This window comes from Hordeum vulgare, chromosome 5H (genome assembly GCF_904849725.1).
Source record: "Hordeum vulgare subsp. vulgare chromosome 5H, MorexV3_pseudomolecules_assembly, whole genome shotgun sequence".
NCBI lineage: Eukaryota > Viridiplantae > Streptophyta > Magnoliopsida > Poales > Poaceae > Hordeum > Hordeum vulgare.
Genome location: NC_058522.1, coordinates 568,957,820 through 568,982,393, shown reverse-complemented (window position 1 = coordinate 568,982,393; position 24,574 = coordinate 568,957,820). Strand labels below are relative to the sequence as shown.

Sequence of the window (24,574 nt, the reverse complement as noted above, 5' to 3'; positions counted from 1 at the left end):
AAGACAACCTCATGTTGTGGTTGAGCTTGAAATAAACAGTTGGGATGGCGGGGCGAGGCGGTAGGAAATTTTTGAATGGTAGGAGAATTACTATTGGGTTGGGCGGGCCATGGCCACCTTTTGCCCTAACGTAGCTTCGGCTTTGATTTCATGTGTGGTTGTCGTCTGCCTTTTAGGTGCCTCGGTTGCCTACACCCAGCCCATTCAGAGCGGGATTGTCTATGGCGTCCGGTCCGGATGCTCCCCCACACTATCTCACAGCCCGTCTCATGAGTCACGTCACGCTCTCTCGTGAGCCGAGGTTGCAGCCTTGACACCCATGGGAGGTGATCACTCTGCATTGTTTGGCATATGTAGGTCCATATATAGCATCTTTCGCCATGTTGAAGAGCACCACAACGCGTGATTCCCGTATTGCCGCTATTGTTGTCTGGGATGGGATTGATAGGGCTGGGTTGGATATTTTGTTGTGGTCTCTTTGTTGCACCTTATTAGTTGGCGTTGTTTCGCTCCCAGATCCAGGACATGGTGGATGAGGTGATCCAATCTTTGCTTGAGGAGGGTTCGCCCATTAGAATTTTTGTCAGGAATGTGTTGTCGGCTTGGACCCTAATCTGGTTACCTCAATGGACGTGGTCCTGGGTGGCTTCTTCTATCCTTGCTCCCCGTGCATGGCGCCACCTCACTTTCTTTAATGATGGAATCGTTTTATGATCTGTTGTGCGGCTTATGGGGATTTTTGTGCATCTTGTGAGGAAAAGTTAGGCCTACATGTCATAGTGTGCTCCGAGAAGGATGAAAAATATCACTTTAGCATCGGAAGACCAAACTGAAGGTCAAATCGAGAAAGCAGGTGCTTCAACGACGAAAGTATTGTATGCCATGACCATCACAGACTTGGATCTGGTGGGTGTTGGTGCCCGTGACAACAATGTTCATGAATTTATTTTTCTTTGGTTGAGTCCGTCGAGGCCAGTGGAATCTGTAGTTGATGATGTAGAGGTAGATGATATGTTGGCACATGTTCCCTGGAGCCGCTTGGTTGACAGCAACTACAATGAGCTTTGTAATTTGTTTACCAAATGGGATGCGGATCGCTCAGGATTCAGCAAGAACGATGGTTGTCCCTTGAAGGAGAAATAAAAAATAAACAAAATTAGGAAGTGTGGTATGGGATTGATAGGGTTGGGTTGGATCTTTTCTTGTGGCCTGCTTTTCACACCTTATTAGTTGGCGTTGTTTCACTCCCAGATCCAGGACATGGTGGCTGTGGTGATCCAATCTTTGCTTGAGGAGGCTTTGCCTATTAGAATTTGGTCAGAATGTGTTGTCAGCTTGGACCCTAATCTGGCTAGGTGGCTTCTTCTATCCTTGCTCCCCGTGCATCGTGCCACATCACTTTATTTGATGATGGAATCATTTTACGATCGGTTGTGAGGCTTATGGGGATTGTTGTGCATCTTAAGAGGATAAGGGAGGCCTACATGTCATAGTGTGCTCTGAGAAGGATGCAAAACATCACTTTAGCATCGGAAGACTGAAGGTTAGATCGAGCAAGCAGGTGCTTGAAGATGAAAGTGTTGGATGCCATGACCATCACAGAATTGGATCTGGTGGGTGTTAGTGCCCGTGACAATAATGTCCATGAATTTATTTTTCTTTGCTTGAGTCCATCGAGGCTAGTGAAATATGTAGTTGATGATGTAGAGGTGGATGATATGTTGGCACATGTTCCCTGGAGCCGCTTAGTTGACAGCAACTACAACGAGCTTTGTGCTTTGTTTACCAAATGGGATGCGAATCACTCGGGATCCAGCAAGAAAGATGGTTGTCCCTTGAAGGAGAAAGAAAAAAAGGAACAAAAGTAAGAAGTGTGGCGCCTAAGGAATGACGAGTATGCAATTTTATGATGGACAATTTCAATTTTTTGTGTTGTCAGCGTGTTTTATGTCGTTTGAGTTGTGAGTGTTGGTATACTTTTCTCTAGTTGCCCATCATTGGGGGTATGTGTGTAATATTCTGGCACATGTGTTGAGGTTCGAGGGGCGTTGTCATGCATGGGTTGGGAGTAGTCCTTATGCTATGTCGGGTGCGCTTGTTTTCTTCATGACATGCTTGGACATCCCAATCACCATAAAAAAAATCAGGTACTTGGGGAGGTTCAGATCTTAGACATTGTCTTTGGAGTGGTCTAGATCTTGGGGACCATAGGCCAGCCATGGTTAAATGGACAATAGTTTGTAGATGAGGTGTCGTGTGCTAGGCGGCTCAAGAGGCAACGGATTGGACGTGGTCGGCGCACGGCGGCGCGATCTACCATGTTGTACAGTGGCGGCAGCATGCATCTTCAGGGCCTTATATCTGGGTCGACATGCCACGACCACTGCGCGCTTCGGTCGGGTCCACAATTGTCGACCGGTTAGTGCGCTGCACCAGCGCGATGCGGCGCACCTGCGCTCAGGAGGCGACAGCGCTCGCCCTGTTTGGGTCTGGTCTGGGTCCAACTGGCGGTGGCTGCCACTCGTGTTGCGTTGGATGAACAGCGCATTCGGCGCGTTAGTATTCGCCTTTGCAATCGGCCGGTGGCATGGGGGCTTGGCCATGTTGGTCTTCGAGCGCCAAGTCTTTGATCTGCTTCATGTTGGACTTCTTGATTTGTATGTCGAGGAGTTGAGGTCTTCCTCTCGAAGATTTCCACTGTTTAATGCATGGTGTCACTAGATATCTAATTGGAATTGATCTAGTCGTGTGCTCCCTTATCTTCGTCCAGGGAGGCTTCATGAGGGTGTGATGCCAAGCTTTGCTATCTTTCCCCGTGCCATGGGACATATCTAGGCATAGATTTCCATGCATTGACAGTGGTGAAGAAAGTCATGACAATTGTGATCGGAAGCTTGTAATGCCAGAGGAGTTTTGTTTACAATGAAGACTTGAGAACATGTTTTCTTGTGTGTCCGGGGTTAAGTAATTGCAGCAACGGCCTTGGTGGGAGGGGCAGGAACACAGGTGGATAGTATATCTGATGGTGCTCTCGGGTACTGAGCCGTGATTTCTAGGGTGAAAGCCCAAGGTCTGGCCTTCATTGGTTGTACGTGATAATGGTCTTGCTGAAGACATTGTTTTGGAATATCAATCTTTCTTCAGGGCGAAAAAACAAGATCCTTGATCGGAGAACCACAATGATTGTACATTGTTTTCTTTTTGGAGGCGTCGCCTTTGAGGAACCACTTTTGCGGACCGGGTGTTGTCTTTGGTGGTGATTAGATTGTTGTTGTTGCGAGTATTTCATCACTGCAACATGATCTTTGTTTTCATATTTCTCTTTTTTACTTTGTTCCTGGTTGTGCACATCTTGGATGTAACTGGTATCCTCACAATATTAATATACTCCCCTTTAAAAAAAAAACTTACTTACCCTGAACTCGATCGAACTCCTCAAACTCATGCACTTCCATCTTAATTAACATATGCTCTTCAATCAACATCATCATCACCTGTTGTTGTTTCGCCCATCTCCAGCTAATGAAAAATGTTGTGCTCGCCGAAGCCACAACGAGACAGTCACAGGGATCGTGGGGTGTTGAAGCCGGAAGCGTCATGAGAGCATCTTCAATAAAAGATGAACTTTTGGAAATGTAACAATAGTGTTTTATAATTTACATCATGAAAAGACGCTTTTTACATCTCCAAAAATGTCCCAACTTGAACAGATGATGTATATTTGGTGATGTTAAACTAGTGGTCCAATGGACGATGCATATTTGAAGATGTAAAACGGTTGACGGCCGCGCGACAGCCTACAACCACTACGCACCCGCACTCCAAGGCCTACGGCGACGGCCGAGGAGGAGGCGACCATGTCCCGAGGTAGTTGTTGCGGCCGCCAGCTGCATCGAATCGGCCGAAGAAGCAGCCTCCTTTGTCTTCTTCGTCGCCCGAGATGGAGTTGTGCCGGGGTTGCACGCCGCCACCAAGCGGCTTGGCTGCCATCTTCTTCTTCGCCGGCAGCGCACCGGTTCCCATGGCGGCAACCTGCGGGGTGGTGCGAAACCGGCATGTCTTGATGGGGACAACATGCATGGAGGCGGTGGCAACGGGAAAGGTCGTAGTCGGCAACAACCGCGACGAGGTGGTCAGACCGGCGGAGGTGGCGGTGGCGGGGTCGGAATCGTCCATGGGGCTGGGCAGCGGCCGAGGCATGGCGCGTCGGAGGCGTGTGGGCTGCTAAAAATTTCAGATGTGGCTGGCTTTTGGCACGCGGCTGGATATTTTACATCACCAGGCGGTTGATGATGCAAATTTGGATTTCCATTTGTTGTATTTTACATTATTTGGAGGAGGTGATGTAGAAAATTATATATCTATATCAACCGTGTGAATGCCGTTTTTTGGCCTCAGAGATATAAAAAAAGTTAATATTTGTGCATCTGCATTATCTATTGAAAATGTTCTAAGTAAGTTTAGGACGATCGATATTGATGACCCTCAAAAGGTTGAACCAACAAACTGACGTTCCACCTTGGAGAACCTAATACGCAGTTTTTTAGCGTTAACGGTACGTGCCCGTACATTTGGGATTATCGATTTTCTTTGAGATTCGTGCATTTAGAAGTCCCACCACAAATGTATAAATATGTGAATATTTCATTAAGTCAAATCTAGAGTCAGTTTGACGGGGCATGTAATACTACTTTTTGGCGGTGTAGTATGCTACTCAGACATCTCTCCTTTTTCTTCCGTCCAAACAAATTTAGACTTTATTTTATCTTAAACAATTTAAATCACACATACTTAAAAAATATGTTCATTTAGAAAACATTACCAAACAGGTTTTTTCGCTTCTCAAATTCTATCGGCTCCATCATGCTTCTCATCTTGTACCAGCTCAGCCATAGCCAAAAACTAACTGGAGCTTAAAACTACACCAAAACACGTTTTACATTCCAAACATGTTTAATTTTGGATGTTCTATATTTCATATGTGAAACAAATCTACTTCACTACGAAAATGTGAAAACAAACCTATTTTCACTAGAAATATATGAAACCAACCTATTTCCTTGAAAACCTATTTAACCCAAATACGAAACTGAAATATCAAGTTGTGAACTAATTCTTTCAAAATGTGTTACGGAGAGTGAAATATTATATTTCAAACACATGCAATTGTGATAGATGTGATTTTTGTGATACAAACCAGTGAAAAATGATACGCAGGTTCTGAAAGTAGAAAAGAATAGGAAATTAAAATGTCAGCTTGTGAAACTGATTATTTAAAAATGTGTAATATATTATTTCAAAAATGTGGATCCAATACATTTATTTCTCGTTCACTCTACAGAGTTTTTCAATGCATTTTACCCGTAAAAAAATAGTTTTGCTATGCATTTTCGCTCACTTTGCCAAGGTTAGATACATGAGCTTGTTTGCAACATTATTATATTGTCTCATCTGTAAGCGATCATTTCTAGAGATCTGAGGCTGTTTGCAACATTGTACTAGTGTGATCATTCATGTTAGGATCCGATCAAAGACAATGTCCCATGTACTGGAATTTTGTTTTAAGAAAATCTAATTGTTATTTTCAAGAAATGCTAGTTGTCTCTAAAAATTAGCATGAGTAGAAAATCCTAATCTTAAGAAACAGGGGGGGGGGGGGGGTTGATCTTTCAACATTTATGCCAAGCGATTCAATCTCGGAACAAATGCGAGAAAACTAACAAATTTCTGCAGCATTTACTCATGCACAAGCAATTCAATGTTGGGTGTTTTGGTTATTTTCTGGTGCACATCATCTTAGCACTTGCTGCACATTATTAGCAGCAGACTAAAATATTAGTACAGCTGATACGTACACAAGGCCGCCTCCTCCAACAGATCAATACACCACAGTAAAGTTCAAACAACAAAGGTTTTGCGGAGGACAACATACAACTTCTATATCCACAACAGAAGGTGATGGGAATGTATCACTGGAAACAGCAAGAACTCAATGGATGGGCATCCCGCTGCAGTGAGCCACTGATAATAAGATCCAATATCTAGTAATCTGATCAAATGCTTAATGACAGCAACTTCTATCTTCCCACTTTTATAAAACTCAACAGATAAGTATTGACCATTGAGAGAACATGAACAGGGACTGGTAACATCTTGTTAGGACATTCCAGGCACATCTTCTATCTAGCTGCAATCACATTTCCTTCACGGATGGTGAATTATCCTCTCCAGAAATCTTTGGACAAGGCTCATACTTTTCATTAGCTGTTTCATGCCTGTGCCAAAAAAACCAAAGTTACACCAATTCCAATACCTCCAGTCACTGCTGCTATAGACATAGTTGGGGAACAAAAGCTGTGGTTTGATCTAGCCATCTGTGAAGAAGTCAAAGATAGAGATCTTGCCACAGCATTCTTGACATTCTGCTCCTGGCTCACCATTGAGACAACCCTATACGCCAGAGCTTGGGGTTGACATTATGTTGCTTTCTCCAGTGCTTTAAGCTAAATAAAAACAATTAAGAGATATCATTGTTCCTTATAAGAAAGGAGAAACATATTCTACATTCATAGAGCAGTAGATTTTGTTGAAATTTGGAGGTGGGCCTTAGGCCCATTAGAGAATTTCAGAAAATCTACAAGGGCCCATGTAGGTGGTGGCATGGCAAGGTGGTGGGAGTTTAGTCCCACCCCGCTAGTGGAGGAGAGTTTGGACCCCTTTATAAGGGTCTCTCTTCCACATGCTATTGGAGAGTGAGAAGAGAAGGTGCCCTCGCGCACTCCTCCTCCGCCGCCCGCCTCGCCACGCCTCGTCCCGACGCGCCGCGCCGCGCCGCGGCGCGGCTTGCGGGTTGCCGAGCTCATACCTACGCGCTTATTTTTGCCGGTCAGGAAAGTAACGGACAAGGAAACGATCCGAGACGTCGGATCGTGATCGTTACCGACTCGGACTCTCCACCCAGCCGCCTTTATAAGCACGCGATCGCCTACCCTAGCCGTCACGAAATCAGATCACATCTGCCTCATGCGTTCGTTCCTTGAACTGCTGCTGCCGCCGGCGACTCCGTCCCGTTTACCGCGTACACGGTCGACGGGAGAGCAGGCCTCCGAAACCTCGCCTCTCCGGTTCCTGTACGGGAGAGGGGCGATTAGGTTTTTGGGGAGCGATCACGCGACTGCTCGCCTCCGTCTGTCTGCTTCGTCTACGTCTGCGTCGCCCTCGTCATCGCCATGTCTTCACCAAGCGAAGCTGATCGTCTCCGCGAGGAAGCCGAGAAGAAGACGGCAGAGGATACTGCCTCTGCCGCCGCTGCTGCTGCTACGGCCAACTGGCCGATTGGAGGGTATGACTCGTTTATCCTCTTGCTCGTATTTATTCTAGCAGTACTACTTGTTTGCATAGATGTATCCACTATATGCGTAGTATGTGCTAGGTTAGCTCAAGATCAGTATGCCATTAGTCTAGTCAATGCCATGCTAGTTATTATTTTGTGGATTAATATACTCGGAAAATTGCCTATTTACTCAACAATCCAAAAACCTAATGTCTGTAGGAATTTTTCGAGTAATGGTTTTGCTGCTGCACCGAAACCGGATAAGTTTACCTGTACCTTTTTCAAGCGTTGGCAAACGAGAACCACCTTATGGCTCACGGCTATGAACGTGTTCTGGATAGCCGGTGTCACTCCTACGGAAACTATCACTCCTGAACAGGAGAAGATGTTTAAGGAGGCCACCGTCCTATTCCTTGGAGCAGTCATTAGCGTGATCGGAGATAAGCTGGTTGATGCATATTTACATATGCATGTTGCCAAGGACTTGTGGGAGGCGCTCGAATCTAAATTCGGGGCCACCGATGCTGGGAGTGAGATGTATGTTATGGAGCAGTTCCACGATTACAAGATGGTTGACAACCGTTCTGTATTGGAACAAGCTCATGAGATAATATGCATAGCTAAGGAACTTGAGGTTCTTAAGTGCAATTTGCCGGGCAAGTTTGTCGCGGGCTGTATAATTGCTAAGCTCCCTAATTCCTGGAGGAACTTTGCTACTACTCTAAAACATCAGAGGCGTGAGTTCTCAGTAGAGGACATCATCGGCCATCTGAGTGTTGAGCAGAACTCGAGAGCAAAGGACTCCAATGGAAAAGCGGTGGAAAGCTCTTCTGCTGCCAATATGGTACATCAGAGGAACTTCAATTCTCACAAGCCCAAGGGAAAGAACTCTGTCCAACAGAATACCGACTTCAAGAAGAAGGGGAAGAAGCCCTTCAAGAAGAATAAGAAGGGAGATGGCTGCTATACTTGTGGTTCAGAGGAACATTGGGCGAACAAATGTCCAAACAAGTACAAGAAGCCGGCGCAGGACTCCAAGTCTGCAAACATGATTGTGGGCAACAATGAAAGTGGTGCATCTGGGTACGGTAATTTACTTACTGTATTTACAGTTTGTCAGTCCACCGATTGGTGGGTGGACACGGGTGCAAATATTCATGTGTGTGCTGACTTGTCATTGTTCTCTTCTTATCAGGCCACCGGTCGCGGGTCCGTATTGATGGGGAATGGCGCGAGTGCTTCTGTTCTTGGTGTTGGCACGGTCGATCTGAAGTTTACTTCGGGAAGGATCGTGCAGCTGAAGAACGTGCAGCATGTCCCCGCCATCAAGAAGAATCTCGTTAGTGGCTCCCTTCTGTGTAGAGAAGGGTTTAAGTTGGTGTTCGAGTCTAATAAAGTAGTAGTTACGAAATATGGACTTTTCGTTGGAAAAGGTTATGAATGCGGAGGTCTGTTCCGCCTTTCTCTAGCAGATTTTTGTAATAAAGTCGTGAACAATATTCATTCGAGCGTTAATGAATATGAAGTTTGGCATTCACGTCTTTGTCACATAAGTTTCGGTGTTATGTCGCGGCTAGCAAAACTGAATTTAATCCCAACTTTCACTTTAGCCAAAGGTTCTATGTGCCACTCGTGTGTGCAAGCAAAGCAACCTCGCAAGCCTCACAAGGCTGCAGAGGAGAGACACTTGGCACCATTAGAACTCATACATTCTGATCTTTGTGAGATGAATGGTGTGTTGACTAAAGGTGGAAAGAAATACTTCATGACATTGATAGATGATTCCACTAGATTTTGCTATGTGTATCTGTTAAATACTAAAGATGAGGCTCTACACTACTTTAAAATCTATAAGGCAGAAGTTGAGAATCAACTTGAAAAGAAAATTAAACGAGTCCGGTCTGATCGTGGTGGAGAGTATTTCTCAAACGAATTTGATTCATTTTGTGCGGAACACGGCATTATTCATGAGAGGACGCCTCCCTATTCACCCCAGTCAAACGGGGTTGCCGAGCGGAAAAACCGTACTCTAACTGATTTGGTTAACGCCATGTTAGATACATCGGGTTTATCCAAGGCATGGTGGGGGGAGGCTATATTGACCGCGTGTCATGTCCTGAATAAAGTTCCTACAAAAGATAATGAGGTCACTCCCTACGAGGAGTGGTCAAAGAGAAGGACGACACTCTCGTACTTACGTACTTGGGGCTGCTTGGCGAAAGTCAATGTACCGATTCCCAAGAAGCGTAAGCTTGGACCAAAGACTGTGGATTGCGTTAATTTGGGATACGCTAAGAATAGCGTAGGCAGATTTCTAGTAGTGAAATCTGAGGTACCTGACGTGAAGGTCGGTACAATAATGGAGTCGAGGGATGCTACATTCTTTGAGGATATATTTCCCATGAGAGATATGCAAAGCACTTCTAGACAGGAATCTGAGATAACTCCTGAGCCTGCCATTCCTATGGAATATTATGAACAAACACATGATGAAAATCCTGAGGAGGATGACGAGGAAGCCCGTGGTAGGGGCAAGAGACAAAGGACTGCAAAAACCTTTGGTGATGATTTCTTCGTATACCTCGTGGATGATAATCCCACTTCTATTTCAGAAGCGTATGCTTCTCCAGATGCTGATTACTGGAAAGCTGCGGTCCGTAGCGAGATGGATTCCATCATGGCTAACGGGACATGGGAAATCACTGATCGTCCCTATGGTTGCAAACCATTGGGATGCAAGTGGGTGTTCAAAAAGAAGCTTAGGCCCGATGGTACGATTGAAAAGTACAAGGCTAGGCTTGTGGCCAAGGGCTATGCCCAGAAAGAAGAGGAAGATTTCTTCGATACTTATTCACCTGTGGCTAGACTGACCACCATTAGAGTACTACTCTCATTGGCGGCCTCTCATGGTCTTCTCGTTCATCAAATGGACGTTAAGATGGCTTTCCTGAATGGAGAGCTAAATGAGGAAATCTATATGCAACAGCCAGATGGCTTTGTGATAGAAGGTCAGGAAGGAAAGGTGTGTAAGTTGCTGAAATCTTTATATGGTCTGAGACAAGCACCTAAGCAATGGCATGAGAAGTTTAATACAACTCTGACATCTGTTGGCTTCGTTGTTAATGAAGCTGACAAATGTGTATACTATCGCCATGGTGGGGGCGAAGGAGTTATATTGTGCTTGTATGTTGATGACATACTGATATTTGGAACCAACCTCAAAGTAATTGAGGAGGTTAAGTCTTTTCTGTCTCAAAACTTTGAGATGAAGGACCTTGGGGTGGCTGATGTTATCTTGAACATCAAGCTGTTGAGAGATGATGAGGGTGGGATTACACTTCTGCAATCCCACTATGTTGACAAGATTTTGAGTCGCTTTGGATATTCAGACTGCAAGATTTGTCAAATACCATATGATCCTAGTGTGCTTATTCGAAAGTTTAAAGGCACAGCTATAGATCAATTGAGATTCTCTCAAATTATCGGTTCACTTATGTACCTAGCTAGCGCAACGAGGCCTGACATCGCGTTTGCTGTGAGCAAACTTAGCCGGTTTGTTGCAAACCCGGGCGATGTTCATTGGCGTGCTGTTGAAAGAATTATGCGCTACTTGAAAGGTACTGTCAACCACGGGCTTCACTATACGGGATTCCCATCGGTACTTGAAGGGTATAGTGACGCGAATTGGATCTCTGATGCTGATGAGATGAAGGCCACTACTGGGTATATGTTTACTCTTGGGGGTGGTGCTGTTTCCTGGAAGTCTTGCAAGCAAACGATCTTAACAAGATCGACAATGGAAGCAGAATTAACAGCATTAGACACATCTGGTGTCGAAGCAGAATTTCTTCGAGATCTTTTGATGGACTTACCTGTGGTTGAGAAGCCGGTTCCGGCTATCCTTATGAACTGCGATAATCAGACGGTTATTGTTAAAGTGAAGAGTTCAAAGGACAATATGAAGTCCAACAAACATATAAGAATGAGATTGAAGTCTGTCAGACGTTTGAGAAACTCCGGAGTGATAGCGTTGGATTATATCCAAACGGCTAAGAATCTGGCAGATCCCTTTACTAAAGGGCTATCACGTGTTGTGATAGATAGTGCATCGAGGGAGATGGGTATGAGACCCACATGAGTTGCCATGGTAGTAACCTAACCTATATAATCGGAGATCCCGTGAAGTAGGACCTGGGAAAACAAGCCAGTGGTGAACTGAGGAGAGTAACTTTACTAACTCACTCCGTTGGAGATGCAATACTCTCGGATACTGTATGGTAGGATGACTATTGTCTTAATGTGTTCTAAAGCTTATATGTAAGCAAGATGCTGTCCTACAGAGCGATCTTTGGAGGAACACACCTATATGAGCTTGACTGCTGGTCACAGTCTATGAGATTTGGGTGATCTCTAGTAAACTCATGAATAGGCCAGGAGTGTGACTAATATGCTCCACCCGAGGGGTCACCTTTGGCAACCTAGTACTAGTAAGACTTGTGGTGAAGCTCCTTTACGCCAAACTGACAATTCAAGGCATAGTCCATTGTTCAGTTGTGAAGGGGTGTAGCTACTTGTTCTAGGTGAAGCTCAACCTTAACAGGTCTTCACTGAAATGCTGGTATATTAAAACAGTGATTGGAACGAGGGAACATGATGTGCCCTTGAGATCTGGTGGGGGATTGTTGAAATTTGGAGGTGGGCCTTAGGCCCATTAGAGAATTTCAGAAAATCTACAAGGGCCCATGTAGGTGGTGGCATGGCAAGGTGGTGGGAGTTTAGTCCCACCCCGCTAGTGGAGGAGAGTTTGGACCCCTTTATAAGGGTCTCTCTTCCACATGCTATTGGAGAGTGAGAAGAGAAGGTGCCCTCGCGCACTCCTCCTCCGCCGCCCGCCTCGCCACGCCTCGTCACGACGCGCCGCGCCGCGCCGCGCCGCGCCGCGCCGCGCCACGCCACGCCACGCCACGCCACGGGTTGCGGGTTGCGGGTTGCGGGAATGAGCCGAGCCGAGCTCATACCTACGCGCTTAGGTTTTTGGGGAGCGATCACGCGACTGCTCGCCTCCCGTCCGTCTGCGTCGCCCTCGTCATCGCCATGTCTTCACCAAGCGAAGCTGATCGTCTCCGCGAGGAAGCCGAGAAGAAGACGGCAGAGGATACTGCCGCTGCTGCTGCTACGGCCAACTGGCCGATTGGAGGGTATGACTCGTTTATCCTCTTGCTCGTATTTATTCTAGCAGTACTACTTGTTTGCATAGATGTATCCACTATATGCGTAGTATGTGCTAGGTTAGCTCAAGATCAGTATGCCATTAGTCTAGTCAATGCCATGCTAGTTATTATTTTGTGGATTAATATACTCGAAAAATTGCCTATTTACTCAACAGATTTCATGGGCAAAACCAAGCTGGTAACATGAATAAAGTCCATTTTGCTCACTTTCTTCTGGAGTCGGGCCAATACTCCAGTAAGAAAAGATGTCTCATCTTCTGGATTGCGATTTCCGGAGCTTCCTCCAGCAGCAGATGTGTAAACATCATTATCAGCCAATAAATCTTCCTTGACATTTCTCAGATTCTGTATACGTGACTTGCATACTGAAATAGCCTTTGCACAATACGTGGTTGCATCCTCAACCTTGGATGCTAACTCGAAGGCCACACATATGCGGGCATTTCTGAAACTGAATTAAGGTAATGAACAAAAGGAAGAATTGAGCTCAAATACCAAGTATCTATTACATACGAAAAACACAATACGAAGGGAAAACAGAGCCACCACATTAGTCAGCAAAGATTTATTATTTTAACCATTAACATTAGACATTATTGGACGAGATTTAATGATATAAATGTTACGTACTTTAACATTGTTATGGACAAAAAGGTCAAATGTGCCATGTACAAACAATAAATCCGGAATGATCCTGTTTGGATGTGTTGGCTGTCAACGGTGGTGCTATCTGATTTCATATAGGCATCCTAAATTACAAACGGCGATATCATGCTTATGTCATCAATCATTGATATAGTCCGCAAAACATAGTCACGTAGTCACGTCTCATACAAACTCCTTCACATATACCAACGTTCACAACAGAGATCAAACAGAAAAAAAACAAAAAGAAAAGCATGCCTAACCGCGCATGATGTAACGGAGATTAAACGGAAGCATATAAAACCACCTATCATGCTACCACAAGGAAGGCTAGAAAAGAAAATTAGAAGCTGTCCGGAATCTCAGTTTGTTGCATGATGAATTGATGATTCCTTCCACATGAAGCTAGCCGCACAAGCAAAAGTGCATTTGTGCAAGTAGGGAAAAACTTTCACATGGAAAGGCAGATAACAAGTATTTTCTTGAAATACTAGTCACTTAAGCATATGTACGACAAGCCAAAGAAATGAAGTAAAATTAGTAATTCTATTTTTATAAGAACTACGCATGATATTAAAATTTTGAATAAAATTTTGTCAAATTTGAGAGTAAAATTTTCTTTGTTGAAAAAATTAGACTAATAAATAGAAGAATTTAGCATTGATGTTCATACAAATTTAGTATGCCGTTCGCGATAAATGTATTGATATAATAAAAGTGATAGAATTTACATCACTTTCGGGATAACACTAAAACCAAGTTTTTTTTACTTTAATTCCATTCTATGAATAAGTTATGTACTGAGAGAGGACCAATAATATGTCTCAGATGTACAATAATGTTAGAAAATGTAGTAGAATGAATTACGTGTAATGGAATATTTTTATTACAGGATTAAATATAAATATAGCAGAATATGTGGAGTGAAATATATAGTTAGTTGCATGATATCAATTAAAAAATAGGAGAATGAAATCTGGTGAGCATGTTGTAGTGAGAAGAGTCAGAAAAATATATTCTGATAGATTATGTAGAAGGCTTCCGATGGGTTGATATAGGGAGTATGGGGTATGCTCTAACATGTATGGGTTCAACAGTAGAAAAAATGGGAGGGTCACGTTAATATAACTAGAGCACACATGAATTATTATTTACCAACATAATTCACATCCAAAAATGTGGCACGCAGAAATAGTAGAAGAGTATAGGTATGCATGGCACAGGGGGGGCCATAAGGAAGAGGAGTAATATCGTTTGGTAAGGAATGTTCGATTGAGACCAGTTACGATGTGCACGCCAGTGAGCATGGCGTACATGGAAGCAAATCAGTGTTGTAAAAGAGCATAGAAAGAAAGAAATAATCTATGCCATTTCCACCAAAGAAAATATGCCAAGTATAATAAGCTATTTTCCTTAGCATTGCCATGGTTAGAAAGAACACTATCATCATTGTGAACAGGAGATAATGTTAGCAATTTCCAGTAAGGATAGACCGATAAATAGAAGACTATGAAAGTTTAAGACTACACCAACCAAAAGAAATAACAAAATTATGCTTATTGACGAAACAAGTGAAGGAGAACTGTTTATGCATGAATAATCAAGGTTTAGTATGAAAGACAGAGACCAAGGGGTGAGATGCGCTAGCGAGAAAGATGGAGGTTAGCATAAAATTATATGATTTTGTATGTCATAAACAATGGTACTTAGTTATTAATTCAAATCATATTGTAGAAATATGTTCCACTCCATCTTCAATATGATTTTAAAATGTATATGAAATTAAACTACCAATGCCTAAGCTGAATAGTTCTTAGGGCGGCAACAAATGGCTGCAAAGAAAATAATATAAAATAATTATTCACAATAAATTTGATGCTACAAAATCAGCTATATATTTATATTGACACTTGTAATGATAAACAACATACCAGAGTTAATATAAGAAATATGAAAATATACATGACATCACATGTTTAGACACACAAATGTGCGGGCCACGGTGCTATAGTTAAAATAAACAAGCATTATCTACCTGACATTTTTCTACGGCAATCACAGGTTGTCCCAAAATGTACACTAACATGTGGATTTAAGCATGTGAAGGAACCCGTGCAAGATTTGGGTCAACTCAAATTATTTGAAATCATGCATGGATAATAAAATGGAAGACACCTTTAGCGACCTAAACGTTCAGCTAAACTGACTAAATGTATCCCTAAAACCCCAGAGATATACAACCAGAAGGATGAAATAGCACTTGGGTTGTGAATATCCTGCTTTGTAATACTACTATACAACAGAGTTATTGACACTATAATCAGTTTATAACCACGAAGAGGATACAGGTCAACAATCCGAATATGGTCAGGCCTAACCAAATGCTCCAAGATGGCTAAAGCTTTGAAGTAGTAACCAATTGTGTTCTCCCTGTCCTCTGTAAAAGTAAAAAATAAAATGTGAGGCCATAGATGACCATTCATCACCAGGCTAAGACACTAGCTAGTAATGAACATAACTGAAATTACCTCTTTTCTTGCAGACTTCAGCTAAAGCATGAAATATATTAAAATTTTCCATTGTCATGACAGGGCTCTTGGTAACTATAGCTCTTGCAACATTCAACATTTTCCAGGCCAGATCCAAATCAGAATCGTCACCACCGCCTGCCAGATTCCCATCTTCTTGATCTTTGCCATTTAGGTTTTTTCCTAATCAGCAATGAGATACGTGCAAATGTGTAACTATCCAACTTAATCAGTATACTATGATCATATACGTGCAAATCGTAAACGTATGGTAGCTACAAGGAAGTCGAATGAACTCAGTGAATCATATATCCATATATACTTAATCTAGCCTTGCCATTTCAACCGTATACAAGGCAAAAATGAGGCAAATAGCTGGCAGCACAAGACACACATCCAACAAAAATAGTCAACCATTAAAACTTTTCTATGAGCAGTTTTCTGCAACATCATGTGGTGCAAAAATTACACTATAAGAAAAAATAGCAACACAACCTTTATTAAATGATCACATGTGAAATGATGGTGAGGATTTTAGATTCTTTCAGAAGGGCAAACAATTCAAGTCCAAGACGAGACTATTACTTTGCATTAGCTTGAGCAAATTACTAATTGGTTGTTTATTTGGTTTACTCTTCAGCAATTAGTATGTATGAACAGACCATGAGAAATTATGGTAATCAATAGTGTTTCAACTACATAGATAAAAAGGGCAATAACGGCTTTTCAGTCCATATAACTGTCTTGTGCAGTAGCAGTGTGACCCTAAATCTATGGGCTGAACTAATCTAGCGGCTTTCTCTAAGAAACCATTCCATACAAAACCTAGAGCAGATGTAAAGTTGAGCGATGTATAGTATACCTTCTTCAGAATCAACTTTCTCTGCAGGTGCTTGCTCAGCATTGCTACCAAAGGCCTCTGAGCCCTCAGTATCGTATTTGGTGGCTGTAGCCGTACTTTCGATTGATTCTTCATTTGATGAACTCTTTGAACCATTTCTGGAAGGATTGGTTGCCTTCATAGCTTTGCATAGAAAGGTGCGTCCGCATTTGTAAAATTTGCTAGCGCGATCCAGAGGTAGCGGAACCCTATGTGACAAACAAGAAAAAAAAATTTGTGAATGCATCATTGCAAAGGTTATAACATAAACATAAGGCCATGAGTGTTGCCGAGGTAGAATAACATGACCGTAATTATTCCATCAACCATTTTGTTGACACAACGTGTGCTAACTATGTTCTGTTGATTGCCTTCCATAGTTTTATAAGATCGGACAAGTTCTTGCACATAATATTAAATAAAATGCTGAAGTACTGTATGAATAAACTACACGGTGTTGAAATATTTACAACTAGCTAGCCAGTATTGGGGAGGAATAGAACCCTTCTCAAATGGGATAACACCTATCCTCGAGTACTTGAGGTTTGATTTGATGCATATCATAGTACAAACATCATAACAAAAGATGCCCGGTCCCAAGTTCCAAATATAGTCATCAGGTCACATTGACTAATTGAACGCATTAATCCCTAAGACATCAACACACGTGTCATGCTCACTTATCAAGCACATGAAGCCGAACCACCAACTTGTTAATCAACCTTGTCACACAAGATCATAAATTGTACTCCCTCCGTAAACTAATATAAGAGCGTTTAGATTACTATTCTAGTTATCTAAACACTCTTATATTAGTTTACAGAGGGAGTACGAAAGTAACTACAAATGTCAAAGCCTCAAATCAACTAATGACACATGGAAAGAACACTGAAGTGTCTGGAATAAGTGGATTTTGGGATTAGAACCCTAACCTGAACTCGAGGGCATGGCTGGACAAGTCAGTGGTGTTGCCGAAACCCCCCTCTTCGATGTCCTTGCACCACTCATGAAACATCTTTCGTACCTGTTGTAGTTTTTTATCCTCCTCCTCACCACTCACCTCCTCAACAATGTTCAGCGGTGGCAGCAGGGCGTGATGTTGTTCAGATCTGAGTACTTCCAGCCTAGAACGCGGAGTGTAGAAGCCGACAACTGGAACCAAATTGCAGAAACCATGATCATCGCATACCTTCCTCACCCGCTCCGAGTGTAGCTCAATCGTGAAGAGGCCAGCAACCGTATTAATAAAAATGACATTTGCTTCCTCGGCAAAGCCCAGCACAAGCAGACTATATTCTGCACGAGCGAGAGCACGCATTGGAAGCAAATTTTCCAGCTCAATGACCCGGCTTAGCACCCATCGTGCATCATCAGTTCCGTTAGTTGCTACCTCCCTAGACCAGAATTTGAGATCTGTATCCAACGATTGGCTAACTCCCAGTCTACCGTCCTCCATCAAAATGAGGCTAAATCTCTTGGAGAGGGGTAGATCAGTGTCTGGTGGTTCGAACACATCCAGGCCGTGCCTTGCTAAATCGTATTCCAGGATCGACCCACCAGTGCCCATGAAATACACCAAAGGCCTGGCAACAAGCACCCTCGAATAACATGTGTAGTCTATCATGAACTCGACGTGCATTGAGGTCAGCTCGCCCCACGCGCCGGTCTCTGACGAGTATACGCACGCCGACGTGACATACTCCTCCTCTTCAGTGTCGAGGTCCTCGACGGAGAAGACAAAGACCAGGCAGAAAGGACCCCCGAGGCAGTCGCGGTGGTCGCACCCGTCCGCCGCGCACAACACGGCCGCGCTCGGCTGGAATATGGTCCTCTCGTACGCCATGGGCACCGGTACGTGCTGCCGGACGCCCGTGATTGGCTCCCACAGGAGGAGTTCCTGCATACCATCTCCCTCGGGTTTGGAGATGAAGAGGGCGCGGCCGTGGCGGCAGTCGATGGCCCGCCAGAATTGACGGTGGGGAGCGGCGAGGGAGAAGGATGAGGCGATGGTGGGTATGAAGCGGGGGATGACCTCGTTGTTCCAGTTGTGGATGAAGCCGAGGACAGGGGGTGCGCCGTGGAGCTCGTGGAGGCGGCGGCGGAAAGCGCGGTCGCAGACGATGCCGGTCCAGGTCTTGCAGAGGAGCGACGCGCGGAGGAGGCAGGCCGGCTCGTCGTGCGGGAGGAGGAGGAGGATCTCCTCGACGAGCTAGTCCGGGAGCGCCCGCGGCGGCCACGCCGCCATGGTGGCCGCTAGGTCTGGGAGCGCCGCCGGCGAGGTGCGGTGGCGAGGCTGCGCTGGGGTCGGTGGATGTGGATCTGGGGGACGGAGGAAAGTGAAACTGAAAAAGTCTGCACGTTTGAAATTGCACAAGTTTCCCTTGTAGACGACCTTTTGAGCAAGGGTTCCATTTTTTATTTTATTTTTTGTGAAAGGAGGGATGGAACTGTAGGATCTTCATGTTGGACGTCGTAGAGAAATTCGTATGCGTCCTCCGCGTGAGTCTTCCATGTTATTTGCTATTCCTTTGTTCTTAAATACTTGTTGTTGGGTGATAGAGAGGAATCACAGTCATGAAACGTAAAAAAGGACGTAAGGACTTCCTCTCGTCACCCTTCTACCCCAGGGCAATTTGGGTTTCGCGGTGGACACGAAGGCGGCCGCCGGCTTTGATCGGCAGGCCGCAAGGGATCTCCGACGAGGGATGGCAGCACCGCCCCCTCACGCAAGCAGCGGGATGGCGCCTGACTCTCCCCGGATGACGAGGGCAAAGTTAGAAGAAGCACTCGGGAAACTGGGAATCACCGATGATGAAGAGGCCACGCCTGTGGTCATCGATGATGCAGGTGACAGGAAGCCGAAGAAGTGTCTAATCACAGGCAAAGTTTTACACGGTCAACTGTTGCATATCCAAACCATTGGCAATGCGCTCCGGCCAGCATGGGGCAATCCAAGGGGCTTGCAGTTCAGATCTATGGGAGAAGACAGTTTTTTGGCTGAGTTCGAGAGACACCAAGAGATCGAGATCGGATTTTGATGGGATCGTCATGGCACATAAGCAAACATGCAATTATACTTGAGGATTTTGAGGATCATATGAGGCCTGATGAGGTCACATTTGATCGCTTCCACATGTGGGTTAGGGTCCCAAACCTACCCTATAATTTGTGGAACCACGTTTGGGGTAAGCTAATCGCTCAACAGAATGATAAGAACGCTTCACAAGTTCAGTTCGATCATGTGGGGGGATTCCTGAGAGGTAGAGTTTCTGTAGACGTCAACAAGCCTCTACGAAGCTGGATCTTGATTAACTCGGCCAAGAGGAAGAAAGAAGAGCTGTATGATATTCAGTATGAGCACATGCCTCACTTCTGCTTCTCTTGTGGTTGTTTGGGTCACAATGATTTATTTTGCCCCACCCCAGGGCCCAGGGACAAGAACGGTGATCTTCCTTTTGGCCCTAAGTTGAGGGCTCCAGAAGAGAGACAAAAGCAAGCATCGGGCTACAACAACAACAAGGCACAACAAGGCACAACATTCAGGCCCGAGCAGCAAACATGAATCCAGGAATTCAAGCAATGCGGCTGAACCAACTAAGGTGACCTCCCCAGTGAAGAACAGACCATATGCAAAAAAGAAAGGAGGCAACCCAGAAGGTTTACCACCGAGTGGAACAACCCCTCCTCCTCACCAGCGGCGAACAACAGGATCAAGTTGCTCTCGATGGTGCTATGGGTGTAGAAGAGGGGGATGATGATAGGGAATGCAATGAGTTGGAATGGGAAGCCAAGAAGAAGAAACCAACACCTGACAATTCGGCAACATTTGCGGAGCAGTGCTGCCTGTCTCAATGAGCATCATAAGTTGTAACTGCCCGGGGCTTGGGAACCCCGCGACAGTTCGTGAGATTCACAATGTGGTGAAGCAAGAAGGGCTGATCCTAGTCTTTGTTATGGAAACAAAGATCAGGAAGGAAGGGTGGAGAACCTTAAGGTTGCTTTGCGGTGGACAATGTTGGGCTCAGTAGAGGCATCCGATTGTTCTCGTCCACGGATGTTTCTGTTGAGCTAAAAAATTATAGTATCGGACAAATTGATGTTGTGGTGCGGAAAACGGATCGAGACTCAATAGAGTGGAGATTCACCGGGTTCTATGGTGCGCCTAGGGTTGAGGACCGACGCCATATTTGGCAACTCTTATGCACCCTATTTGCCATGCCCCACGAGGCATGGGTATGCATGGGAGACTTCAACGAAACGTTATACGACGACGAGCACTTCAACCGCTCAAATCGGCCGGAGGGGCAAATGAGGGAGTTTCGTGAGGCGATCGACGAGTGTGCCCTCCAAGACATGGGTTGGACATGAGTTTCCTTCAAATGGGATAATCGGCAGGCGGGCAGATCAAATGTCAAAGCACGGATAGACATGACCTTTTCCAATGAGGCATTTAGGCAATTGCACGGGCATACCCTTGTTCATCATATAAGTGCAACCGAGTATGATCGCTGCTTTGTTAACTTCTTGTTTCGGGAGCAACGTGGGGATAAATCCAGGGGAGTGTGACCCTTTCGATATGAAAATGTTTGGCAGACACACTTGGATTACAAAGCAGTGGTGGCGGAATGCTGGCAAGCCCAACAACGCGTGCCAAATCTCCAAGGGATAGTTGAGACTCTGTGTGCCATGCAGGGATGACTTGAACCATGGGAAAAGAAAGAGTCCGGCTGTCTCGCGGGGACAGTTCGAAAGCTCCGTCCAAAGCTGGAAAAGCTCAGGCGGCAATCTATAGGACGCGGGCCTACAGATGAGGAGAAGAGTACTACGAGAAATCTTAGGGATGCACTCTGGAAAGAGGAGATATGGGTTCGGCAACGGTCTCACATGCTCTGGCTCCGTGACGGTGACCGCAACACGGGTTACTTCCAAGCTCAAGCAAAACAACGTCACAGGATGAACAAGTTCCCCGGCTTACGGAGAGCTGCTGGTTCAGCCTGTGTAAATGCCGAGGAAGACCGCTTGGAGATCCTCAATTTTTATCAACAATTATACACCTCGCAAAGGCGGTCTGATGCCAGCGAGTTGCTATCACATGTACATGTGCGCATCACCCTGTAGATGAACACAACTCTGGAGAAGGATTTCGAACTGGAGGATGTGCACAAGGAGTTGTTTCAGGTGGCACCCTCTAAGGCGCGAGGAGTTGACGGCTTCACAACTAGATTCTTTCAGAAGCATCGGAAACTATTAGGTGAAGATGTGACCAGTGCGGTGCTGAATTTTCTGAATGGTGGCATGGGTCTGAATGAAACCTCAATCATGCTTATACCAAAGGTACGACATCTACAAACAATATCCCAGTATCGCCCCATTTCTTTATGCCTGGTTCTATACAAATTGGCTGTCAAAGCCATCACGAACAAGATTAAGGAATGCATGGATGAAATTACCAGTGAGGAGCAGAGTGCTTTCATCCCCGGACGTCTCATCACCGATAACGTATTAATTGCGTTTGAAAGTATACATGCCATGAGGCGGAGGAAGAAGGGGAAAAACTTCGCTTGTGCAATCAAACTTGATATGATGAAAGCGTATGACCGAGTTGAATGGAGCTACTTGGAAACTATTCTACTCAAGTTTGGCTTAGGTGCTAACCTTGTCAGATTAATAATGAAATGTGTGACCTCAGTTCGATTCTCGATAAGGGTCAATGGAGAGGAACTACCGTATTTCAGCCCTTCTCGCGGTTTGCGGCAAGGATCCCCGATGTCGCCGTTTTTGGAAACACTAGAAAATAGTTTAATATATTTTGAGCATAGAGAGAATAGAAAAGGTTACAATCTACATAGATAAAAAGAAGACGTACTGTAAACCATGGCCATTTTATTGTCGAGGCTTCCATAAGATTCTTACTTGTGAAGGACAAACCATAATTTATCCACTATGATAATTTGTGAAAACCAGGCTACCCACTACCAAGTAGCCGACCCGCACGTCGCCTTCCCTCGTGACTCGATGGAGGGGTGGGGGGCTCCTCTCCCTCCCTTCCCCCTCGTCTCGCAGCCGTAAGAGAAGACAAACAGCAAAGCCCGAGCGGACTCCAGGGACGATGGCGACGGGGCACTGCGGCGCCGGCTGCTTGTTTGATGACAACAAGGAAATCTAAAAGAGGACAAGAATTCTTTTTGCCAAATTGATAGCAGAGCTAGCTAATGACCCAAAGGAAGGCCTGCTAAGCAGCGAGTCTATGACACATTTAACTAGCTAACAAACATCAAACATTGGAAGATTAGGAGCAGCTGCTGCGAGTATATTAGCAGGTGAGTGGGCAGAGGGAGAGGGAGGTGCAATACAAAGAAGATGAAATAGATTTAACCTTTTAATTATAGTTTAATGCAAGGAATGAGAAGAGGCAACCACTAATTAGATTATTAGGTTCCCTATCAAATTACTATTGGTAATCTTATAACCCAACTCATAATGTTGTCAAAATTTATCACCACTGAATTAATACCTTGTGATGCCATGAAGCATCGTTAGTGTTAGAAACAGAACACAAAATCTGGTAAAGAAATGGCTAAATGTACTAGATGTTTTAAATATTTGTGCAAATAATTATATTACACAATTTTCTAATGCAAACTGATGAATCCAATTCAAATGGTCACACCTAGTACTCTCTTTAACCTTCTCTACTGATTTGGTACTAACATATTCCTTCTCGATTAATGAATCAGATCACCAAACAGAAGAGGTGCTAACTCAGAATGTCTCGTTGTTTTATCTGGAACGGTCATTTCGGGAACAAAAAAACAGGACATGGCTCGATGAATAAATCGCGAAAGCTAAAGAAATTCTACACCAGCAAAGCAGTCGTTATTGTCACGGCGTGTAATAGAACTACACATAGAACATGGATAATTAATCACCATATTGTTCCCAATATTGCTGAGTCTCGGGATCAAGTGTTCGCTCAAAACCCAATTGCATACCCGTTTGCTATCTGGAAATATATGTTAAAAAACATACCTCCATTTTTTTCATCTTCTAGACTCTTTTGCACTCTCATTATCATCGGTCTTTGTTATGACTGATTGTTTACCTCGAGTATTATGATGCAGATTTTTTTTATATGCCTAAACTACATTAGAACTCTTGCCATAAGTTGTGCCCTTGTTCTGGTCATGTGCCAGACCTCTCACATGTGAAAGATGATTTCCTTTCTGACTGTTGGAGTTAACCACGATGGATGTGGTGTCCGTGTCCGGCTTTTACACGGAGGCAATTATCGTCCAGGACTTGTATATGGATTAGGACTGCCATAGCTAGCTATTGGTGTTCCTATATATATACCTTGTAACCTGCCCCTGTAAACAACTCAACTCAGATCAATACAAAGCAACCGGAACGACACGACCCTCGTTTTGCAATTAAGTCGCAGTGTCCCTGTTCACGTGTGTTGCGTAGAGAAAAACCATCCAGCTGCTAGCTTGTGTGCTTAGCTTTGCTATGTGCGTGTCTCCATCCTAGTCTATCATTCGTCATTTCGTAGGAAAGTAATCAACGGATCGCTGCATCGACGTCGGAACAGTGCCAACAATTGATATCAGAGCATGGTTTATTGGCATGATCTCCGAAAAGCAATCGAACTATCATGTCGAACCCGGGCAAGGAGATCGTTGCGGCAGGAGCGGGAGCACCGATGCCGACGGTGGGGGTGTCGCAGTTCCCCCGGCTGGATCGAGAGGACTATGCACTGTGGGCGATGAACATGGAGGTCGCGATGGAGGGAGCGGAGTTCTGGGAAGCTGTCGATCCCGGAGGCGGCGAGTACGCGAAGGGCGCGGCAAAGTACCGGACGGATCGTCAGGCGTTAACGGCGATCTACTCCACCATGCCAAAGGATGTGCTGCAACACCTCGTCGGAAGGAAAACGACGAAGGAGGCATGGGAGACC

At 44.7% G+C, this 24,574-nt stretch overlaps 1 protein-coding gene across 1 annotated transcript; it reads right to left on the bottom strand.

Moving 5' to 3' along the window:
* Nucleotides 1–5,740: 5,740 nt before the first annotated feature.
* LOC123399337 lies at nucleotides 5,741–18,875 on the bottom strand. Its single transcript, XM_045093754.1, has 6 exons — nucleotides 17,550–18,875; nucleotides 16,600–16,826; nucleotides 15,738–15,920; nucleotides 15,556–15,646; nucleotides 12,772–13,009; nucleotides 5,741–6,503 (listed from the first exon to the last, which is right to left on the bottom strand). Exons 1-6 carry the CDS (start codon nucleotides 18,518–18,520, stop codon nucleotides 6,477–6,479), a joined length of 1,737 nt encoding a protein of 578 aa, XP_044949689.1. The 5' UTR covers nucleotides 18,521–18,875; the 3' UTR covers nucleotides 5,741–6,476.
* Nucleotides 18,876–24,574: the final 5,699 nt, after the last annotated feature.

Bases quoted from the DNA above. Each gene is read 5' to 3' on its own strand.
- LOC123399337 (XM_045093754.1), bottom strand. From the start codon at position 18,520: ATGCAGGAACTCCTCCTGTGGGAGCCAATCACGGGCGTCCGGCAGCAC. The intron at 15,647-15,737 runs GTAATTTCAGTT...TTACTTTTACAG, and splicing joins TGAAGTCTGCAAGAAAAGAG to AGGACAGGGAGAACACAATT. The intron at 6,504-12,771 runs GTGAGCAAAATG...GTTTTTATTTAG, and splicing joins TGGCCCGACTCCAGAAGAAA to CTTAAAGCACTGGAGAAAGC.